The 22532-nt window shown below is 41.0% G+C and overlaps 2 protein-coding genes across 3 annotated transcripts in view; one reads left to right on the forward strand and one right to left on the reverse strand.

The window, feature by feature from the left end:
- The window catches only part of PPP1R7 (protein phosphatase 1 regulatory subunit 7), a 917460-nt gene extending 899512 nt beyond the window's left edge, over positions 1-17948 (reverse strand). The window contains exon 1 of one of the 2 annotated variants that reach the window (XM_044070331.1): positions 17783-17948. In XM_044070331.1, the coding sequence (XP_043926266.1) occupies positions 17783-17816 (34 nt within the window). In that variant the 5' untranslated portion in view covers positions 17817-17948. Of the gene's footprint in view, positions 1-12771; positions 12810-17782 lie in introns of those variants that run through there. The other variant, XM_044070333.1, reaches the window with a different exon arrangement.
- A 67-nt stretch (positions 17949-18015) lies between these two features.
- Positions 18016-22532, forward strand: part of MTERF4 (mitochondrial transcription termination factor 4) — a 322348-nt gene continuing 317831 nt past the window's right edge. The window contains exon 1 of the mRNA XM_044070330.1: positions 18016-18356. Within this exon, the coding sequence (XP_043926265.1) occupies positions 18351-18356 (6 nt within the window). The 5' untranslated portion in view covers positions 18016-18350. The remainder of the gene's footprint in view (positions 18357-22532) is intronic.

Consider the following 22532-nt stretch of genomic DNA (forward strand, 5'->3'; position numbering starts at 1 on the left):
CTAAACCCCTTACTCTGATCTTCAGTCTCTTTTTCTCAGCTCAGGCACTGCCCTACCAGCATTCAAGCACAAAGTTATCCAGCTACCTAAAGTCACTTCTGATGGGCTGAAGGATTATAAATATTTCTACTCTGAGTCCTATTACCAAAGTGTTTTGAAAATCTCTTACACAAGCAATTACTTAAGACCATTAACAGTTATGACACAAAATATGACTTCCACAATACCTTCAGTACTTTTACTGCCCTGGTAATGGCCACTGATACCATTTATTGCGACCTAAATGACAGCCTTTTTACTGCACTTCTCTTTTTAACAAGACAATATCTTTATAAGCAATCAACTATACTCTTTACAACAACTCAAGAGACTCAACTTTGGAGATATTATTTGCAGCTATCTAAAAGACCGAACCTTCAGAGTCCATAGCAATGTCTCATGCTTTACTGCTGAGGAACTTAATACAGGTGTACCACAAGGGTCTGTGTTAGGTCCTCTTCTCTCGGTTAGGATCTTCCCCTAGAATTACCAAATTGTAAATATATGCAGATAACATGCTGCTCCTGCAATCTAGTACTACCTATTCTGATCTGCAAACCAAGTTACAGGACAACTTCACTCAGTTATGCACCTGGAACTTCTAACTAACCTTCAGAATAAATGTCACGTTCTTTGCCGGAACAAGAAGTTACCCATTATCCCTCCTATTCTCTTAACAGATCTTAATGGGAACATAATACCGAATATCATTGAACAGAGGTAACTGAGCCAAATACATGATCATACCTTTTCCTTTTTCATAAATACAGATTTTGTAAAATTCCTTGCTCAATTAAAACTGTTACAAGATCAACCCACTGCTCTACTCACAGGGCCATTGCTAAAAGTATCTGTAATACTCACAGGGCCATTGCTAAAAGTATTTGTAATATCTAAACTGGAATATGGCCTTTTCTCTTTATGCATTCACCCCACAGACTGCTGAGAATAAAATCTGCAGACTCATTCTTTTACCAGACCCCCAGGTGCAACACTGCAATTTGCTAAAAAAAGCAAATTGCTTTCAGTGCCTTGTAGGCTATTTTTTCTTCTAAGTAATCAAATTTAGAAGGTTCTAAAACATGGTCACTGCCCCCCTATAAGAGTAAAAATACCTTTCCAAGATAACCCTTATGCACTCAGAAGCACACAAGATAATTTCTCCCTAGTACGCCCTACATTTAAAACCGCTGTAGGTGAGACTGCCATCTCTAGACTGGGACCAGCTACCTGGGACCACTTGCCTACTGACATAAAAATATAGAAACCATTAAAACCTTCAAAGATGGACTTAAAGAGCGTCTCTTTACTGAATCTACCTGCACCTGCTAACATGACAATGGCTAGATAACTTACAGTTCCACATTATGAATAATACAATGTATTTAATTAGCTTTTCACAGCCTCTTAAAAATGTGTATAAAATGCCACTGATTTCATTTGCATAAGATTTTACGTATTATATTCACTACCGGACAATGTATTATCTTCACTGGACTGGACAGTATTTTATAAGTTTCTTAGCTTGCATTTTGTGTGAGTGTGTGTATTTTTCTCTCAATGCACTCTGACTGGATCTTTTAATCTTAACCTACCCGCACTCTATCTTGCCATTATGTTATGAACTTTGCTATGGACTCATTCTTTACATCATACTTTATTAGAAATACCTTGATGTATTGTCTTGTCTTTGAGCTCGGTCATGGTTGAAAAGCGTCAATATACTAATACACTGAACCTTTTTCTTTCGGCTTTTCCCAGTTAGGGGTCACCACAGCGGATCACCTGTCCGCTCAGGATTGGCAGTGGAGTTTTACAGTGTCGAGTTGCCAGCCCGGTGCCCAACCTTCCACAGAAGGCACACACATGCATACACTCACACCTAGGGCCAATTTAGAGTGTCCAATCCACCTACAGCATGTCTTTGGGATGTGGGAAGAAACCCATGCGACCACACGGAGGACATGCAGACTCCGCACAGAAGGCACCCCAGCAGAGGATCAAACCGGAGAACCTCTTGCTGTGAGGCGGCAACGCTAACCTCTGCACCACCGCAGCCGCCCATACTAATCCACTGAACCAATGAACAAATATTAAGTAAATAAATTCATACACAGTGCAGATGCAGCACTATGTGAAGCAGCCATTATGCCTAAAGCTATTCAGCTACATTTCTTAGCTCCACTACCAAACAGCACATCAAGCTAGTTGTGGTCCTGGGAAGCTCCTGTATTTATAATGTGCAATATGCCGCAAGTCATTTAAATGACTTGCGCTTTAAATCCACAGAAGGGTCTGCTTTAAATCCACAGAAGGGTCTGCTGGCTTTAAGTCCTATTAATAGAACTAAACCGGTCTGACTTACATACACTCCCACCTTTGTAGGAGAAATAAGTGCATTAGTAAAACACTGTCTTAGCTCACATAACTCAAATAGGTCAATTCTCCTACACATTCTTTTTAGCTGTCATTCCTTTCACTCACCATCCATCACTGTCCCTAATGCTCAAACTATGCCCAAACCTCTTCACTTTTGTTTTCCACTGCAGCAGTTGCTCTGTACACGCAACCAATTTACTTCTGCACTATGTCATCATGACCCTGCGCTTAACATTTACCTGGTACTTACATGTACTTTTTTGTCCCCTATTCTCATGACATCTACTTTAAGCTTATTATTTTCTTTTAGGTCATTTGGACAAGTTACTTGCAGTATGCTATTCATGCACAAACTGTTAATAAACCCAGGACTATTTCCAAACACTAGATATCATAGCCTGCTCCTTGAAGAACTAGCCCAAGTAAACATTTAGTTAAGAGAATTATAAAATTTATCAAAGCTCAGAGTAATTTAATACAGAGATTGTAATCAACATATTTTCAGATTACTTAATGTGTGTTAAGGGAGCTGGCCAAATAGCAATGCATGCTGTGTAACCACTTGCTCCTTTATAATGTATCATGCCAAGCAGCAGAGTGCACAAACAAATCACCTGGTCAACAGCTCGGCTAATGCCAGATAAAAATGTTGTGATAAACTGAAAAATGGAATCACAGCCACCTTTCACAATACTACCACGTAAACCACAGGTTCACACATTTCCCCCAGCCTGACCTTTCCAAGGTATTTACTACTCCCATGAACTGCAATAAGTCAACTGTCCAACTACATGAACTGCGATAAGTCAACTGTCCAACTAAAAAAAGTTAAATAACAAAAGTTTTCAGAAAAAAGGTTGACATCAATGTACTCCATTAAAGTTTGTAGTCGTAACTGTTCCAGCTCTGCGGAATTTGTTGGAAATTTCCATCTGCTTCAAAGTATTCTTAAATCCATCATCCTTTTCCTCCTCTTCAACACTTACAGGAAGCATCCCAAGCAGACTACAAATAGTTTTCCCCAGGTAGATAGCAAATGTTGGAAGGTGTGATGGGGAAAAAAGAGGTTAACTGGAAACATGTTTTGGGGAGTTTAACGAGTTGGCAAATTAAAAAAAAAATCCCTCAGGAGTACTCCAACAGCATTATTGGGGGAGCAAATGACTGTAACTAAGGAAATGATTCTTTTGAGCTGGGACATGGGATCTGAATTGCCTAGATAGTAAGGCGTTATTAAGATTATTTCTGTTGACTAACAAATAAGGAATAAGTAGAAAATGGAAATCAAAATCTAAATCAACTGGTTTTGAAGTACTGAACACTGTAAGAAATAAAAACAACTGGAAAATGGATGTTTAGAAAAGGGCAGGAGCAAATTACATAGAAATAAATGGAATTTTTGGGAACAATACATGCAGACTAATGTTCAGGAATGAGAGTTAAGGGAAGGAGGGATTTAAGTGATTTATGTACTACTGGACTGAAAGACAGACGTTATTAACATAAGTAAATGTAAATATAAAAATGTTAATATGGTCTGTTTTCTTTTCTATTAAATGTACGTATGCCCCTGCCGTAACTGATATTTAACAAAAAAAGTGTTTGAAAAATACAGACAGTAGGTTTAATTTTATCAGCCATTCTTTAACTGAAATGTTTTACTAACTTATTTTTTGTTTTATTTTATGATTCCACATCCATTTTATCTTGCTGTTCTTAACCTCTTCACATACAGCCTCTCAAAATGTTATGTTTGCGTAGCGTACCCTTTGTATCCTCTCCTCAACAGTAAACAAAATTCCAACTTTCCAACTCTTCAGTTGCTCTTTGGGGTTCAAATCTTCAAAACTCAATCTCATCATACTCATTCGCCCCTGCAGAGATCATCCACATCGTTTGTGCATCTCTCTTTCTAAATGGTCTCCAAAAATGTAGACAATACTCCAAAAAATGGTCAAATGTGAAGAACAGTGGTCCTTTCACAATACTGAGTGACACAGTTACACCAGCAGGGTTGTTCCTTTCTTGGTATCATATTCCTGTCTGGTTGCATAGCCAAACACTGTAATAACCAAAGCGGTTTTCAATACAAGTAAAAAAAAAAAAAAAAGAGAGAGAGGACATACTTTAAAAAGCAGACTGTATTGTGTTAGGTGGCAAAATAACAATTGCAACAGATTACTTCTTACCACTGAAGTATCAACATCTTATTTACCTTAAACCACAAGGCTACAGAACACTCAAGTTAATCCAGATACAATATACTAAAGCCCAACGAACGAACAGAATAGTATCTGGACTACACGGCAGGCAGACAAACGACACAAATACTATGTCCAGTGTTATTTATTGAAGGAATAAGCGCTTTCACGGTTCAATCTCAACACCGCTTCGTCAGATAAATGAAAAGGTAAAAACAGATCCATTAAACAGCATCAACGACCAATCAGCAACATTAACCCCACCCATAATTACAATGAGCACATCAGCAAATACTATCCATATTCGTAATTCAAAAACTGCATACACATAAAAATAACTAAAAATGTATACAATTACACAGATGCATAACTATTAAAAATAAAATACATAATGGGCCATACTTAAACAACCTTCTTGATTTCAGGACAGGAATACTCAGCATTCTACATAGGGAAATGTAACCGTAGAATTAGAGATAGAATAAGGGAACATCTTTACTCCAGAAGAATAAAGTGGGAGAATAATGCACTAGTGAAGCATGTTATGGCTGAAGGTGAGCATCATCTTCTTCTTTTGGCTTTTCCCCGGTTAGGGGTCGCCACAGCAGAACTCCGGTCCGCTAATGATTGGCAGTAGATTTTTATGATGCCAAGTTGCCAGCTCGACGCCCAACCTTCAGTGAAGGCACGCCCACTCATGCATATCTTTTGGGTTATTTATAGGATTTATGAATTGTTAACAATGGGTGATATTATAGGATTTATGAATTGTTAACAATGGGTGATATTAGAAATCACACTGAAAATGTTGAGCTTCAGTAGATAAAGGAAAAGGCCTGAATGGCCAGGTCCTGATTAAACCGGTCCTGAAATCACAAAGGTTGTTTAAATAAGTTTATGGCCCATTATGTATTTTATTAGTTATGCATCTGTGTAGTTGTAAACATTTTTAAGTTGTTTTTGTGTGTGTGCAGTTTTTGAATTATGAATATGGATAGTATTTGCTGTTGTGCTCATTGTAATTATGGGTGGGGTTAATGTTGCTGATTGGGAGTTGAAGCTATTTAGGGGATATGTTTTTACCTTTTCATTTATCTGATGAAGCAGGGTTGGGATTGAACTGTCAAAGTGCTTATTCCTTCAATAAATAACAGTGGACATAGTGTTTGTGTTGTTTGTCTGCCTGTCATGTGTTCCAGATACTATTCTGTTCATTCTTTGATCTTATTTAGGTTCATAGGTTTATACTAGGCTAACTGCCCTAGGGCATTTATAAGCCTAGCCCAAAGTTATGTGGCTTACGCCACCCCTTATGTTAGAAATACTGTGCCCATTAGTTTGTTGTGCCTCTGTCCAGTAGGGACACAGAGATGATTCCCGGGGTAAACCTACGATCTCCCATCCACCGGTCAAGATTTCTCTTGAACAGAGCCAGCGAGGTGCTCTGCCTCACATGGACCGGGATTTTATTCCAGAGCATGGGGAGTCTCTGGGTGATAAATCTATCCCTCTAGCACGTCCTATTTATATCCGTGCTAAGGTTCAAGTCTCTTGCTCTAGTGGTTTTGGTGGATTTGGATTTTTTGAGGTGGAGCATGTCCATTAATTCTGGGTTGGTCATGGCCTTGTATGTCAGGCACAGGTCACCTCTGAGCAGACGGTATGCAACTGAATAGAGTTGGAGTTTCTTCAGTCTGCAGCATATGACAGGTTTTGGAGTCCCTTTATCCTTTTGGTGAGGAACTTTTGGGGTCTCTCCAATTGCTGCAGGTGTCGGTTGGGATACATCCCGAATGGGGCATTGTACTCTATCATTGGTCTGATAAGTGAAGAGTACAGGGGAACAATGACCTCACTTGATCTGGATGTGAATCCCTTCATGATCAGGTGGGCAATGTAGAAGGTCTTTCGAACCACTTTAGCAACGTGAGTGTCAAACGAGAGGCCACTGTCAACCTGGGTCCCCAGGTCCCTGATAACCTCTTCTGTGCTTAGTGGGTTGCCACCTATATGGTAGCTTGGGGTTACCTTGTTTTTTCCGAAGGGTATGACTATACACTTTTTGCTTTAACTTCAGGCCATGGCTCTGGCACCAGCTATCAGTTTCCGTGAGACCCTCTGAAGGATGTCTGTGTCCGATGTACTATCCACTATGGCACCCAGTTTGCAGTCATCCGCAAACTTTGTCAGCCATAGTCCTCCTATGTTTGCCTGTACTTCTGAGAAGTAGATGCCGAACAATAGGGGCCAAGGACTGAGCCCTGTGGGACTCCACTTGTAACCGGCTTGGAGTCTGACATGGCTCCAGCAACTCTAACCCTGTGGGTTCTGTCCTTTAGCCAGTTTGCAACCCATCTTGTGACATATGGGTTTACATTTAAGCTGGTAAGTTTCTCTATAATACCCGAGTGGGGTATTGTGTCGAAAGCTTTTGCAAGGTCAAGGTAGGCTGTATGGACTGCCTTTCCTTCATCAATGGCCTTGGTGACTGTTTCGAAGAAGTTGACCAAGTTCAAAAGGCAAGATCTGCCCTTGACAAAGCCAAACTGGGTTGGGTCCAAGGTCTGCAAGTCCCCTATGTCCTTGTTTACGAGTTCCATTATGATCCTCTCCATAGCTTTGCAGACCAGGCTTGTTAAGCTTATGGGGGCGGTAATTACCAGGGTCCGTAGAGGCACCGCCTTTGTGGAGTGGGACCACAGTTGCTGTATGCCACTCCTTGGGCACATATCCTGTGGTGAGGCTAAGATTAAACAGCTGCCTTATGCGCAGGTTTAGTTCTTCATTGAGTTCATGTAGCACACAGCCGGGGACCCCATCCGGTCCCATTGATGCTGTGTTTTTAGCTTTAGAGAGAGCAGTTTTCACCTGCGCATTTGAGATGTCTGGGAGGCTACACTCAGTTGGGATAGTTATCTCTCCTTTTGGGGTGAAGTTTGCGCTGAACCTGTCTGCCAGTATGTTGGCAATGTCTGTGGGTTCAGTGATTTTTGTATCATTTTGGACTAATTCTGGGCATATCTGGGAGTTTCCACCCAGGTTTCTGACATAGCTGAAGAAGGCCTTATGATTGTCTTTTGAATCTATGGCAATTTTTCTCTCAAAGTTGGCCTTGGATGATTTTATGAGGGATCGTAGTTTCTTGCTAGTGCTGATCAAAGATGCCTTCCCTTTTCGGGATTTTGCTCTATCATGTAATAGCTTTCTCCTCTTATTGTAAAGTTTGTTTATGGCTGGGGTCCACCAGACTGGACGTTTGCCCTTGGTGGAAAGAGTCTTGGTTTTATTTGGGATTGCCTGATCCATGCAGTCCTGAAGGTGTTCATAGAAGGCATTTGTAAGGGCTTCCGCAGCTTAGGTTGTGGTTTCCATTGGCTCAGGGGCCCTGAAGGATGCCACACCTGTCTTGAGTAGTGTGAAGTTTGCTTTAGAGAAGTTCTTCACTGTGGTCTTTTTTGTTTGGGGTGGGGCGGATGGATTTCTAGTGAGATTAGTTTATGATCTGATCTCACCAATGAGGGATATACTTCCGGTGTGGAGCATTTTGTCCCCATGTTCGTGATGATGAGATCAAGTATATTTTCTCCTCTTGTGGGGACGGTGACTAGTTGTTCCATGGCATTTGAATTTATGAACTCCAGGAACCTTTGGGCTAGAAAGTTTGGGCTTGAGTAATGTTCCCAGTCTATATTCGGGTAGTTGAAGTCACCCAATATGATGGTGTTTGGTGATACATTTATACCCTCCAGTGTCTTCAGGAAGGCTGTGTGGGTTTCCTGAGTTTGAGAGGGTGGCCTGTAGCATGCTACAAATTGTAGAGCAGTTTTGCCTATGGTTAATTGCACCTGGATGGTTTCCGATGCTTAGGCGTAGCCACCAACCTGGAGGTGTGGGTATCCTTGATGAATATGGATACACCCCCTCCTTTTGTGGTGTGGTCCGGGTTTTGGGGCGGGAACGCATGATATGAGATGAAACCTGATAGTGCCGGGATGCTCTCAGGAGCCTTGAACCAGGTTTCAGTCACAGCACAGACATCGATGTTCTCCATACTGAGAAGGGTCTCGAGTGCGTGCACTTTGAGATTTAGACTTCTGGCATTGAGCAGCATTACCCTTAGTTTCTTCACGTTTTTGTTTTCTAGGGTGGTAGGTTTAGAATTTGAGCCTTGCCTAAAAAAGGCACTATGGGGGTGGCAAGAGCCTTAGCCAATATCCGGAATCCCAGGGGTGACAGGTGCAAGCCGTCCCTTGCGAAGCAGTGTGGCTAGTCGAGCATGTCATCCCAGGCAGACAGGCACTGGATCCCCTTTGAATGACACCAGAAATTAAGCCAATTGTTAAAGCTGATCATCTTGTCACTATATTGTGGCATCATTCTTGGCGAAGGAAGGATACTGCTCAGGGTCAGGGTCATACCTGCCTGGGCTACATAATCACAGAGCTCCTCTATGTCTCTTTTCATGTAGTCCAGGGAGGTACGTCTCAGGTCGTTCACACCAGCATGGACAATGACTGTGTCATACTTGTACTTGCCGTGGAGTGACCCGAGTGCTTGTGTTATGTGGCTTGTTAAAGCTGATCATCTTGTCACTATATTGTGGCATCATTCTTGGCGAAGGAAGGATACTGCTCAGGGTCAGGGTCATACCTGCCTGGGCTACATAATCACAGAGCTCCTCTATGTCTTTTTTCATGTAGTCCAGGGAGGTACGTCTCGGGTCGTTCACACCAGCATGGACAATGACTGTGTCATACTTGTACTTGCCGTGGAGTGACCCGAGTGCTTGTGTTATGTGGCGGATTCTAGTTATGTGGCGGATTCTAGCGCCCGATAGGCAGCTTACCGTGACCTTCTCCTTGTTCAGCCTGGTGAGTGGGATGTCAGTGTGTATGGAGTCACCTATGACAAGTATGTTTGGTGTTGTATTTGGCCTTAAGGGCAGTGACTGCTTTGCACACTGATTTTGTTGTTTATGTGTTGTTTGTGTGGTGTATTGAGTTTGCAGTTGCTTGGGTGTCTGCTTTGGAGGCCTCTGCTGTTTAGGTAAAGTTTTACTCAGAGCCTCCGCGTATGTCTTAGTGTGTTTATGTGTTTGATTCAGTGGTGTGGTTGAGTTATGTGAGACTGGTATTATGGTGTGTGTAGCTGCCTTCTCCTCCTGCCTGGTCTTGCCAGTCCTGAGTTGAGAGAGCTCAGCCTCCAGTTTGGCTAAATAGCTGCATCTCCCGCAAGTGTTAGTGTTACGTGGGAGGAGGAGAGGGTTGTCCGTGTACATGAGGCAATTGTAACATTGTCTCAGAATTCCCAGATTCACCAAATGGGCAGGAGAGGACGCCAGCATCTGACCCTTCGACATACTAGAAAGAATTATGAGTTGGTATGAGACAGAAAAGTAGTGGGCTTAGCAGGGAAGTGGGCACTCCTGGGGGGTTTTGCTAGTGAGAGATTTGTATAATACAGGAGTGCTTGACCTGCAAAGAGAATGCTTATAAGACAAGTGCTGAGCTTTTTGAGAAGAAAAAGCTATTTGGAACAAGTGCTGCACTTTTTAGTGAAGGTGTAAACTGTTTAGGTTCCTAACAGAGCAGTTCTAAGGGAAAAATTGAAGAACAGACTTTCTGGAGCCAGAAAGAGTTTAACCGGCGCTGCCCGATGCTGCACTAGTGGCAACTCCGCGCTAAAGCACGTTAAAGCGTGCTTGATAGCAGGGGCTGGAAAGAAGCAGGAATAGACCCAAAACGGACAATAAAACTACAGTTTCAAGTCAGTAACCACCTCTACGGGGGGCAGGGAAGGTGCTCAATGTTATTCACTGCCACTGATCAACAGAGAGATTTTCCTTTAGCCCAAGCAAAAATGGCCTCACAGAAACTTTCAAACAGTTCAGGAACAGCAAGCCTGTAACTTGAACTCTCAGAAAAGTGGGAAAAAAGCAAGATTTTTTTTTTTACCCCTTAAACTGCAAATGATTCATGATCTATGTTACCCTTACTCCTAAATCCCCATGTTAACTTAAAAAAACTACCAATACCACTGTAACCCCTCTACAGTGTGAGCTTATACTTTTCCTTCCAAAATGCACTACTTTGCATTTTTCTCACTTCATCTGCTACCTGCTAGCCCACTTATCATACACCACGACTGGTGCCAAAGCCATGGCCTAAAGTTAAACGCTAAAAAATGCATAGTCATACCCTTCGGGAAAAACAAGGTTACCCCCAGCTACCATATAGGTGGCAATCCACTAAGCACAGAAGAGGTTATCAGGGATCTGGGGACCCAGGTTGACAGTAACCTTTCATTTGACACCCACGTTGCCAAAGTAGTTAGGAAGACCTTCTACATTGCCCACCTGATCATGAAGGGATTCACATCTAGGTCAAGGGAGGTCATCATTCCCCTGTACTCATCAGACCGATGGTTGAGTACAACTCCCCATTTGGAATGTATCTGACCCGATACCTGCAGCAATTGGAAAGGCCACAAAAGTTCCTCACCAAAAGGATAAAGGGTCTCAAAAATATGTCCTATGCTGCCTGACTGAAGGAGCTCCAGCTCTACTCAGTCGCTTACCGCCTGCTCAGAGGTGACCTATGCTTGACATACAAGGCCATGTCCAACCTGGAATTAATGAACATGCTTCACCTCAAAAAATCTAAATCCATCCAATCTACAAGAGCACGAGACTTGAACCTTGACACGGTCATAAATAGGACGTGCTGGAGGGACAGATTCATCACCCAGAGACTCCCTATGCTGTGGAACAAAATCCCGGTACATGTGAGGCAGAGTACCTCGCTGGCTTTGTTCAAGAGAAATCTTGACCAATGGATGGGAGATCGCAGGTATACCCCAGGGATCACATCAGTGTCACTGCTTGACAGAGGCACAGCTAAATAATGGGCATAGTATCCTTCAAACTAAAGGGGTGGCGAAAGTCACAAAACTCTGGGCTAGGCTTATAAATGCCCTAGGGCAGATAGCCTAGTATGAACCTATGAACGAGCAAGCACTTCTGTAAACCAACACCCCACTGTCACCCACAAATTCCTCAGCGTTAGGAATACTTACAAATATAATAGGTTTATTCAGACTATCCACAAAAAAGTTGCCCCCAACAATGATCCACTTAGGAAACCCTACATGTCACTTTTACATTAAGATGATAACCCCCATTAACTATCGCATGAACTTACCCTTCAAACACCTTCCTATCCCCAAAAATATCTTCAAAATCCCCCAAATAACCTTTAAAGTAAGCTGCGCCAAAAGCCTAGAAAAAAAAAAAAAAAAATCACAAAACAATGCACATTTCCTCTGTCTTCACAACTGTACACCATTGTGCCAGAATATTTAAACAGCATGCAAAATATCAAAACAACTAACACAAAACACATATAGCATAGTAAATAAATGAAGTACTAGTCATGTCAATGCCATTACAGATCAGTTTTGAATAAGAAAGTATCATGACCCACTTAGACTTGGAACCAATGGGTACACAATGAAATATTGCAGCTTTCTTTGTCACAACACAATTCAGTGTTAGATATGCTCATGCACCCAAACACAACTCTTAAGTTTCAAAACCACATTTTCTTTAATCAGATACTCACTTTTTTTACCCTCCTCTCTCTTTCATTTACAATCTCCTGTTTGGAAATATCCTGTACACATTTCATTGTTTTGTACTCTTTGTAAAATATGTCTGAAGTCAGTAATATGCTTTCTGATTGAAAACTATAATGTATAGTATACAGTAATCAGTTATCTATTTGTTGTATGCTGTCAATACAATATTTGTGTTTGTCTATCCCCTCAAACCCCCCCCCCTGCTGGCCAAAATCCAAACTGAAACAAATGTGAGCCAGCAAATGCAATAAGAGTAAACTCTAACCAAACCTTCTCTTTCTTATACAAATAATGTTGTCTTACACAATGATAAAATACACATGATCGATTAACAAGTACTAAGCAGATGCTAAACAACTACTCACCAACAACGGAAAGGCAATAGGCAACCCAACCATTTCTCCCGAGCTTCCCCATGTCAATCACCAAAAGAATCACAGCAATCTGCTTCTCTCAAAAAAAGTTACCATCTAAAAATCAGAATAAGCAGGTGTCCTGGACAAACAGTCATACATACCAATCCAATCTGTAAAAGACTGTGGAAGGACAATGAAGGCGGTCTGAAATCACACACAACAAAATTAATCACATACGTGAACTTGCACATCACCCACAGCAAAACAAATGACACGTTCTACAAAGCAAGTGCTTGATTTACTAGCCTCATGCATGACTAGTGAGGTGCTAATTTACTGCATACCACATAATCAATCTACCATGGTATCAACAAAAACATCAAATAATCTATATAAATATATACACGCACACACAAGCTTGTCACAGCAGAAACATATCTGAAAATGCTCATTTTAATGTGCTGCTGCAACTCATTAAAATAATTCTCAGTGGTTCACAGGGCCTAACAAGTGAAGCAGCAGCTTTTTAATGCAACTACATATTAAAACTCCCGTAAAATAACAGATTCACTAGGAAGCTAGAATACAGCAACAATCAGACACCGCCTTGTGATAAATTACAAGTAAACATTTACTATATAATAAATAATATCTCACTCTGGAATGACAGATAAACTCACTAAACTAGGCATAAATCCCTATGTCACAAGATGGGTTGCCAACTGGCTCACTAACAGAACCCACACTGTGAAAGTAGCAGACTCCAAATCCGACTTCAGACCAGTGACAAGTGCAGTACCACAGTGTTCAGTCCTGGGTCCTCTCCTGTTTGGTATCTACTTCTCTGAAGTACAGGCTAACACAGAAGGTCTTTGGCTAACAAAGTTCACAGATGACTGCAAACTAGGAGCCATAACCGCAACTCCTAACAATGTGGACATCCTACAAAAGGGCCTCACAGACAGATGTCTGGTGTCAAAGCCATGGCCTCAAGCTCAATGTCAAAAAGTGCATTGTCATCAGTTTTGGTAAAAACTCTGCACCCATGAACTACCACACAGGCAGTAGTCTACTTAACACCAAAAGTGTGATAAGAGACTATGGGACACAGGTGGACAGTAGTCTCTCCTTCGATAATCACATTGCCACAGTAGTCAGGAAATCCTTCTACATGGCACACCTCATCGCAAAAGGCTTCTCATCCAGGAAAAAAAAAAAAGAGGTGATTCCCCTCTATTCATCACTCATTAGACCCATTACAGAGTACAATGCCTCTTTTGGTATGTACCTCACAAGACATCTACAACTGGAAAGGCCGCAAAAATACCTCACAAAGAGGATTACCGGCCTCAAACAGATGCCCTACACAGACAGTCTCAAAAAACTCCAGATTTACTCCGTCACATATCGCCTACTCAGAGGCGATCTATGCCTAACATACAAAGCTATGTCAAACCCAGAGCTGTTGGACATGCTCCACTTAAAAAATCCATCTGAGCTACACACTCTAGGGACCTAAACCTTGTCACCACAATAAGCAGAACATGCTGGAGGGATAGATTCCTGTTCCAGAGACTTCCCATTACTCTGGAACAAACTACCTGTCTATATCAAACAAAGCTCCTCATTAGCACTCCAAGAAAAATCTTGATGACTGGATGGGAAATTCAACCTGGGGATCACTTCTGTGGCTCTGCTCGACAGGGGGCACAGGTAAATAATTTTCTTGGGTGGCGAAAGCCAGGGTACCTTTTTGGCTAGGCTTATATAGGCCCTAGGGCCAATAGCCTAGTACCTACCTATGAACATTTACAATAAATACCTATTAAGTAAAAAAATTACAGGTTGCATATTTAATATCATGCGAGTATGACCGTTTTGTATACCAGTTTGAAACCTTACAGGTCACAAATAAAATGTTTAAGAGCATGAAAGAAAATGTTGCTAGTAATGTGCATGTGCTTGGTGTTTATGCGTTTTAAACCCAATTTTAAAATTACTCTAAAGACTTGCACTCTTTCATACAGTTCTTTCAATGTGTTATTCATTTTAATTTGTTCCCCAAACTCTTATTCTAAACTATTTTATCTGTTTTGATCCCAATAAATGCTAAATCATACTGCTGTCACTTAGATAGCTTTTTATTCACTTCCTTACTTGGCACAAGTTATCACTGTTTTGCTTACTGCAGGGTACCCTCTTATCTAACGTCATTATAAACCTTATAACTAGCTGTGTGTATACTGGTAACATCTATAGAGTTTTGCCATCTATCTGCTCTACCTGCCTTAACTCCCACATGAAAACTGAAACAAACAAACAAACAAAAAAAAGCATCCTTGGACTAGTTTACTTACACAGTCAACAAACAAAAACTGCATTTTGAATTCAGCACTCCTTTCACTTACCTGATGGTACCCAGGAATGAAGTAAGAGAAAGATAAATGGGGCAAACTCCCGAAAATCTTACTACATGTGGGCAAACATGGTCATATTTTAGTATACATAATGATCCGTCATCTTTCTTATTGAGATGCAAGCTCAGCAGTATGAAAAAGCAAAATATGAACTCCTATGAAAAAAATACTTCGTTCACAGAAGAAAGACTGAACACAGACATACACAGGGTCTGAAAAGCATGAATGCCTCTATAGAATTTATCAGGCTCTGCCTGGTACCCCTACAATGCAGGAGTTAATTGCAAGGCTTGCTAACAGTCTGAGCTCACCCAACCCAGAGAAAGGATTATTTACAACCACACGCCCAATGTTCTCCACTTCTGTGCTCCAGGAGTCTGTAAAGCTATAAATGCATTCTTTCTCGCCTTTCTGAAGGTCACAAAGCCATACCAAGAGTCTGCAGTACCATAGCAGATGCTTTCCTGCCTTGCCTTGTACTGTTCAAAAGTACTAGAGCTCACCAGCTGGGCTCAAGCTCCACCTGTGCCAGGAATCTGCTATGCTGCAAGCTACCCCCAGCATTCAACAGTTCTTCCCTCCACATCTGATGTGCTGCAGAGTAGTTAGCTCACATTTCCTGTTCCATGTACAATATGATGGGATATACTCCCAATAAAAAAAATAGCAAATATGCTTTACATTTTAGACCATCAAGAATTTTGATATTTTGCTGCATTACTCTTTCAAATGAAATATTTTGTGCATTTTTTTATTGCTTTTAATATGTGGTTACAAGCACTAACTTGAGCCTCCTTCTCAGACTGCCTCTTTTCTATTAATCCAAAAACAACTCAAGAAGCTTAGATGTTTCCAAAACCATCTGTCAACAGCTTAAACTTACAACCATAAGTATCTAGTGTTATTATGTTCATATAGTCTGCATTCTCTACTAGATCCAGCAATCTACCTTAAGGCTTAACTCATCCTTACTCCTGAACAAAAAATGGCCATCTCTTTCTTTACTTTCAAACAATCAATGGTAATGTAAAATATCAAAATATTTATTTAAATAAGAATTTATCAACATTTCTGTCATTGGGCAAATACAACGCAAACCTCAACATTCCATCTTCAGCGTCTATAAGACATTTTAATGGTCAGCCAAATCACATGCGGACCTAAACTCAATCTTTACAAATCTGCCCAGCAGAGTATACCTTTTCTGCACATGTCCTTTATGAAAGAAGCTCAGAGTACCCCCTAGCAAGCTCCACCATAAAAAAAAAAAATCATAATATTACCAAACAATACCAACAAGACGAACCCTTATTTTCTCAGCAGTCATCATCCTCCTGCTGCTTTGCAGACTGTTTACAAAAATAAACCATACTCTGACCAGAACATGAGCAGAATAACACATATCCCATTGACCCAAAATTTTTCTCTGTAAAGGCATTCCTGGTCCAGACGTTTGCAGCACTTTATCTTCCGCCACAGCAGTCTAGTATGCGTACAGTCCCTACAGCATAACAGTTGGGTTTCCATATAGATTACACCTGCTCCCCCCTCCCCATCAGGTGATGTATGCCACAAGAAACATATTTTCTCCTTCCCAACCATACCGCTCAACTGTCCAGATTTTCAAAGAATGACCAGATTTTAGCCTCACATTGGTTATTTCTTTGTCATAAAATGTGTGGTTATCTGGCAAATCTTGAGGATTGCAGTCACTAAAGAATGACATTTTTAAGTTTCAGAGTTCATATCCTTCTGGAAATTAATGCTATCAACTTTTCTAAACTTTACATGAGCACTATTTAAAATCTGTTCCCATTTTGGGGACCTTTGTCTCCCCATCATTTTAAGCTTTGACCAGATTTCTTGCACTAATAAACTGAGAAGTATATTCCCAATAAATACCGCATCTTTCTGACCCGCAGTCTGTTATCTGCCACAGGCATTACGCTAATGGCATAGTGTGCGATCTTCAAAGGTGCTTGTACTTTACCAGCCTTATTATTATTATATGTTCAAAGAGCAGCTTTACGAACGCTAGTTAAACAGAATTTCCCTGTCCTCTTTTTCTTAACGGAGCCAACATCTTGGCAGCATTGCTTATTTCTCATCACAGGAATATGCCCCACCCTTCCATGAATTGTGCAAAGTGCAGCTTCCATCCATCAGCAAAACTATTCAAACTAAAACAGAAGGCTTGTTCAGCCATTGATGCAAACGTACTGACGTTTGACAGATAAAAAATTTTGAGATTGTGCTAAATGTCCTGACCTTAAGCATGTACGTATCACTTCTGTTATCATTTGCACGCACGCTTACCTGAGCGTTCATATATACTTGCATTTAGCACACATGCACTCATTCCAACTACAAAAACGGAATGCGGAAGAATACAGCCACTCTCAACATGTGTAAACTCTGTCCTAGAATGTGCGTTTTGACAACTGACAGCTCTTAACAAAAACCCTTACTTATTCTGTTTTAAAAAAATGTGAGCTCCTGCCACCACCACAGGCTCCCACCGGTACTATTTACTCTACAGAGTTTATTTGCACCTCAGCAGCTATTATTTTACCCAAGGATTGCTGCAGCTCATATGACACGACGTTACCTGGCCTGTCCCACACAGTAACTGTGATTACACAAACCACATTTCTTATCAACATTGAACAGGCTGATATCACCTCTGCACATCCATCCATACGAAAGCAATGCCTCTAGTCAGAACAATTGACATTACACTCCCATATTTACTCACCCTCCATATCCAAAGGCTCTCCTTCTGTCGCCATGATACTTTGCTCCGCCCTCACACAGGCAAGAAAAACAGTAAAACACTCGAGTTTTGCCCTCCCACAGCTAAAACAACAGTAAACCAAAGCAGTGTTAAGGCGTAGCCCACAAACAACACGAACCACTGCAAACTGAAGTTACAACCAATCAGAATTCACACAGGAAGTTCTACTTTAGTGGAGGCGGTAGCAATGAGAGCTTACGGCTAACGGGCTAAGTGCGCGTAGATTGCGGAGCACTTGGGTATTGTAGTGCATTCTGCAAAGAGTTGTAATGTTCTATACTTCTGTAATAGAGAGCGGTTTGATAGAATATCAGTTTATTGTGTGCATATTATTTCTTCACTGGATAGAAACCTAATATACGAGGATTTCTACATTTCTTATTCAGCTATGGTCAGAAGGTCTAGAAAGGTTCTTAGTTTTGTGCTTTGTATTGCTTGAGCAAAGAACGCATGAGAAAAAAAGAGATTAATTATTTGGTGATATCTTATATAAGACTCGTCAACAAAGATTACATCAGGACTCGTGGAAATGATGGTGAGTTGTGTTAGTCTTATGGAAAATGTTTGCACATGCCTACGGGTAATGCTTTTGTAACTGCAAGACTGGAAGTACCAAACCATGCAAAGAGTTTAAATACTTCAGTAAGTGTATGTACAGTTGTGCTAGAAATGTTTTGTTTTACAGGAACAGCTAGGCCTACCTGTCCCTGCTCCTAAACAGAACGTACTTGACAATTAACTGACACCTTTAGGGATGAACAGCAGTCAGAAATGGTTGGTAACTGTAATGCGAGATTGGTAGAGAGGCTGCTGAACTGAACTGAACTGAATAGGTGGGGCTAAAGAGACGGCGGCGCTTACTACAAGGAAAGTAGTTGTGTATGCTTTTTTTCCTCTTATGGTTACGGTTTTTATACAAGTGTCTAATACGCCGCAGTTTATTAACCGTACTTTCCAAAATACACCCAGAGCTGTTTTGAAGGGTGGTTCTTAACATACCAGTTGTTGAATATGTTTCACAGTAGTACCAAGAAACCCAAAATCTCTCAAAGCAAAGCTGCCTGGCCTTGAATGCTTGCAACTATTTACTGGAATACACTACACCTAATAGTTGGGGGGCAGTTACTTTTATGAACTGTTTCCGTACTCCTTTATAATCCCTTTGTTGGACTGCTTTACTCATCCCAGATGTCAGATTGTGATCAAATAAACAGAGTTACAAAAATGTAATTTCAGTTTGTTTCACTAGCACCACCAAGCCAAATAACTGATAAGTAATTTTCATATACTGTACGAGTTGCATTTTTACCCACTAGTTGCGGTTGCTATGCAGACCATGCACTTAAGACTACTGACTGTGTTCAAATAAACAAATGGCCATTGTGAAGTTTCAACTTATTACTGTCAGTTGTAAATAGTACAACCCTTTTGTAACCACCTGTATACTACACGCCAATGGCTGTGTACTCCTCAGATGGCTGAGTGTAACACATTATAAGCTTCTGGAAAGTGAGTCAGATGGCAAAAAGAAATTCTGATGATATACGGCAAAGACAGTAAGATAAAGAAGATTGCTATCAGGCAACATGCATTAGGGATGTCAGCAACAATCTGCCCACAAGTCCAGGGGACATCCGAGACAGAGGGAAGGAGTACTCTCAGTAGCTTCTCAATAAATCAAAATACACAGAAGCTGTAGTGCCTCATACGCAGCCTGCAGTGAAATAGGGAAAAAACTCCCTAGACCCACTGGTCTCCAACCTTTTTTGCACCACTGACCAGTTTCATGAAAGACAATTTTCTGTGGACCAGCCGTCACATGCACATAATAAGCAAGCAAAGAGTAAAATCCCATGATTGGAATAACTCCCTGGTCAGCCTCAGTAAGAGGCTGAGATCCCTCATCCTCCAAAGCTAGTTACGAAAGACAACCACAAAGTATTTTATAGCCATGTCAAGAATATCAATGGCAAACACTCAGATCTGCTCTGAGTTGCAGCACAATGGCACTAATTATACAGAGCCAACTGATATTGCCAACATCCTGGCAGATAGGTTCACTGCTAACTTTACCGCCCCCACCCCCTAAATGTCCCATCTGCATACCGGAAGAATGTAAAGTTCTTGTAATCACGGCTGCACAGGTAAAAAACACACTCTCCAAAGCCAAGAACACAGCATCCATGGGACCTGACAACATCCCAGGCTGTGTTCTACACGAAGTACAGAATGAACTGGCACCCCACCTAAGTACCATGTTCAATCATAGCCTTACCTCAGGCTTTGTGCCCACTGAATGGCGCATAGCGATGGTTATTCCACTCTACAAAGGGGGATCCACCACAGACCCTGGGAACTACCGTCCCATTAGCCTGACAAGCCTGGTCTGCAAGGTATCATCATGGAACTTCTAAACAAAGACATTGGGAATCTCAAAACTCTGGACCTCACCCAGTTCAGATTTGTAAAAGGCAGATCAGTCTCCTAAACCTAATAGACTTCTTTGAAGCAGTCACCAAAGCCGTAGATGAGGGTAAGGTGGTTCCCACAGCCTATCTAGATCTCACCAAGGCTTTCAACACCATTCCCCACTCTGAAATTATAGATAAACTCACTAAACTAGGTATAAATCCCTATGTCACAAGATGGGTTGCCAACTGGCTCACTGATGAAACCCACACTGTGAAAGTAGCAGATTCCAAATCCGACTTCAGACAAGTGCAGTACACAGGGTTCAGTCCTGGGTCCTCTCCTGTTTGGTATCTACTCTGAAGTACAGGCTAACAGAGAAGGTCTTTTGCTAATAAAGTTCGCAGATGACTGCAAACTAGGAGCCATAATCGAAACTACTAACAGTGTGGACATCCTACAAAATGGCCTCACTGAGCAGATGCCTGGTGTCAAAGCCATGGCCTCAAGCTCAATGCCAAGAAGTGCATTGTCATCCCTTTTGGTAAAAGAGACCTAGGGAGCACAGACGGACAGTAGTCTCTCCTTTGATAATCACATCACAGTAGTCAGGAAATCCTTCTACGTGGTACACCTCATCGTAAAAGGCTTCTCATCCAGGAAAAAAGAGGTAATTCCCCTCTACTCATAACTCATTAGACCCATTATATAGTACAGTGCCCCTTTTGGTGTGTACCTCACAAGGCATCTACAACAACTGGAAAGGCTGCATAAATACCTCACAAAGAGGATTACCGGCCTCAAACAGATGCCCTACACAGACAGTCTCAAAAAACTCCAGCTTTACTCCGTCGCATATTGCCTACTCTGAGGCGATCTCTGCCTAACATACAAAGCTATGTCAAACCCAGAGCTGTTGGACATGCTCCACTTAAATCCCAATCCCTCCGAGCTACACACTCTAGAGACCTAAACCTTGTCACCACAATAAACAGAACATGCAGAAGGGATAGATTCCTGTCCCAGAGACTTCCCATACTCTGGAGCAAACTACCCATCTATATCAAACAAAGCTCCTCATTAGCACTCTTCAAGAAAAATCTTGATGATTGGATGGGAAAGAAGAAATTTACCCTGGGGATCACTTCTGTGGCTCTGCTCGACAGGGGCACAGAAAAATAATTTTCTTGGGTGGCAAAAGCCAGGGTACTTTTTGGCTAGGCTTATATATGCCCTAGGGTCAATAGCCTAGTACCTATCTATGAATCTGTAATTCCTGACAGGGTGTGTGTCTTTATGTATAATTAACCCGACCGGCCATCACATGCACATAATATGCAAGCAATAATTCACAACAGGGTGTGTGTTTATGTGTAATTAATACCCACCCAGGGGTGTTATGAGTCCCGATGCTGTGGCTGAGGGCCTCTACACCCGTGAAAGGGCGTTAATCATGCATTAATGCACTCCCTGGAGGGCATTATTGCGCTCAGACTGGAGAATGGGCTTACTGTAAAATTGTGTTATTTTATTATATGTATATGTGTGTGTGTGTGTGTATATATATTATTTTATTATATGTATATGTGTGTGTGTGTATGTGTGTATGTGAATATATATATATATATATATATATATATATATATATATATATATATATATATATATATTTTTTTTTTTTATGTTAAATAGTTCCTCTGCTTAATGTTTCAAACTTACTCTAGTATAGGTTAGTGGTGTTGGAGGAAGCATTTTAAATTCAAAATGGCACACTTTAAGAAAAAATATCCATGCATTCTTTGTTTTGTGGTCCCTTACTCCCAAAACATTTGGTTTGTTGCCAGTCATTGGAGATTGAAGTTACTAAATAATGGCTTGCATATACATTGTTTCAGACTATTACTTTTTTCAGAAAATTTATACTAACACAAATGCTTTTATTTAAGTTTGTAATTTTATAAGAGCAGTAATTAAAGTCTGTTCCTATTTTTGATCATTTGTTCTCCCTTTATTTTAGGGTTTATCCAGATTTATTTAGCTGAAAGGTGCAGAGGTATGCAAACCTCTTTGCTATCAGTCTCATTAGCTTTCTTACGCACACCTCTGTTTCAGAAAGTGTATGGTAACAGAAATTCTAATAATCAAATAAAATATGTTCATATGAGCATTTTTCCCCCATTTATTTTAGGTTTATCCAGATGTATTGAGCTAAGAATTAACAGATCATACTGTTCAATAGTCCAGAGTTTTGCAGATTGTCCAGATTTTTTTTTGGTTCATAAGTTTTGGTCCTATCATCATT

This window comes from Protopterus annectens, chromosome 4.part1, assembly GCF_019279795.1.
Source record: "Protopterus annectens isolate FY-2018-M chromosome 4.part1, PAN1.0, whole genome shotgun sequence".
Lineage (NCBI taxonomy): Eukaryota > Metazoa > Chordata > Ceratodontiformes > Protopteridae > Protopterus > Protopterus annectens.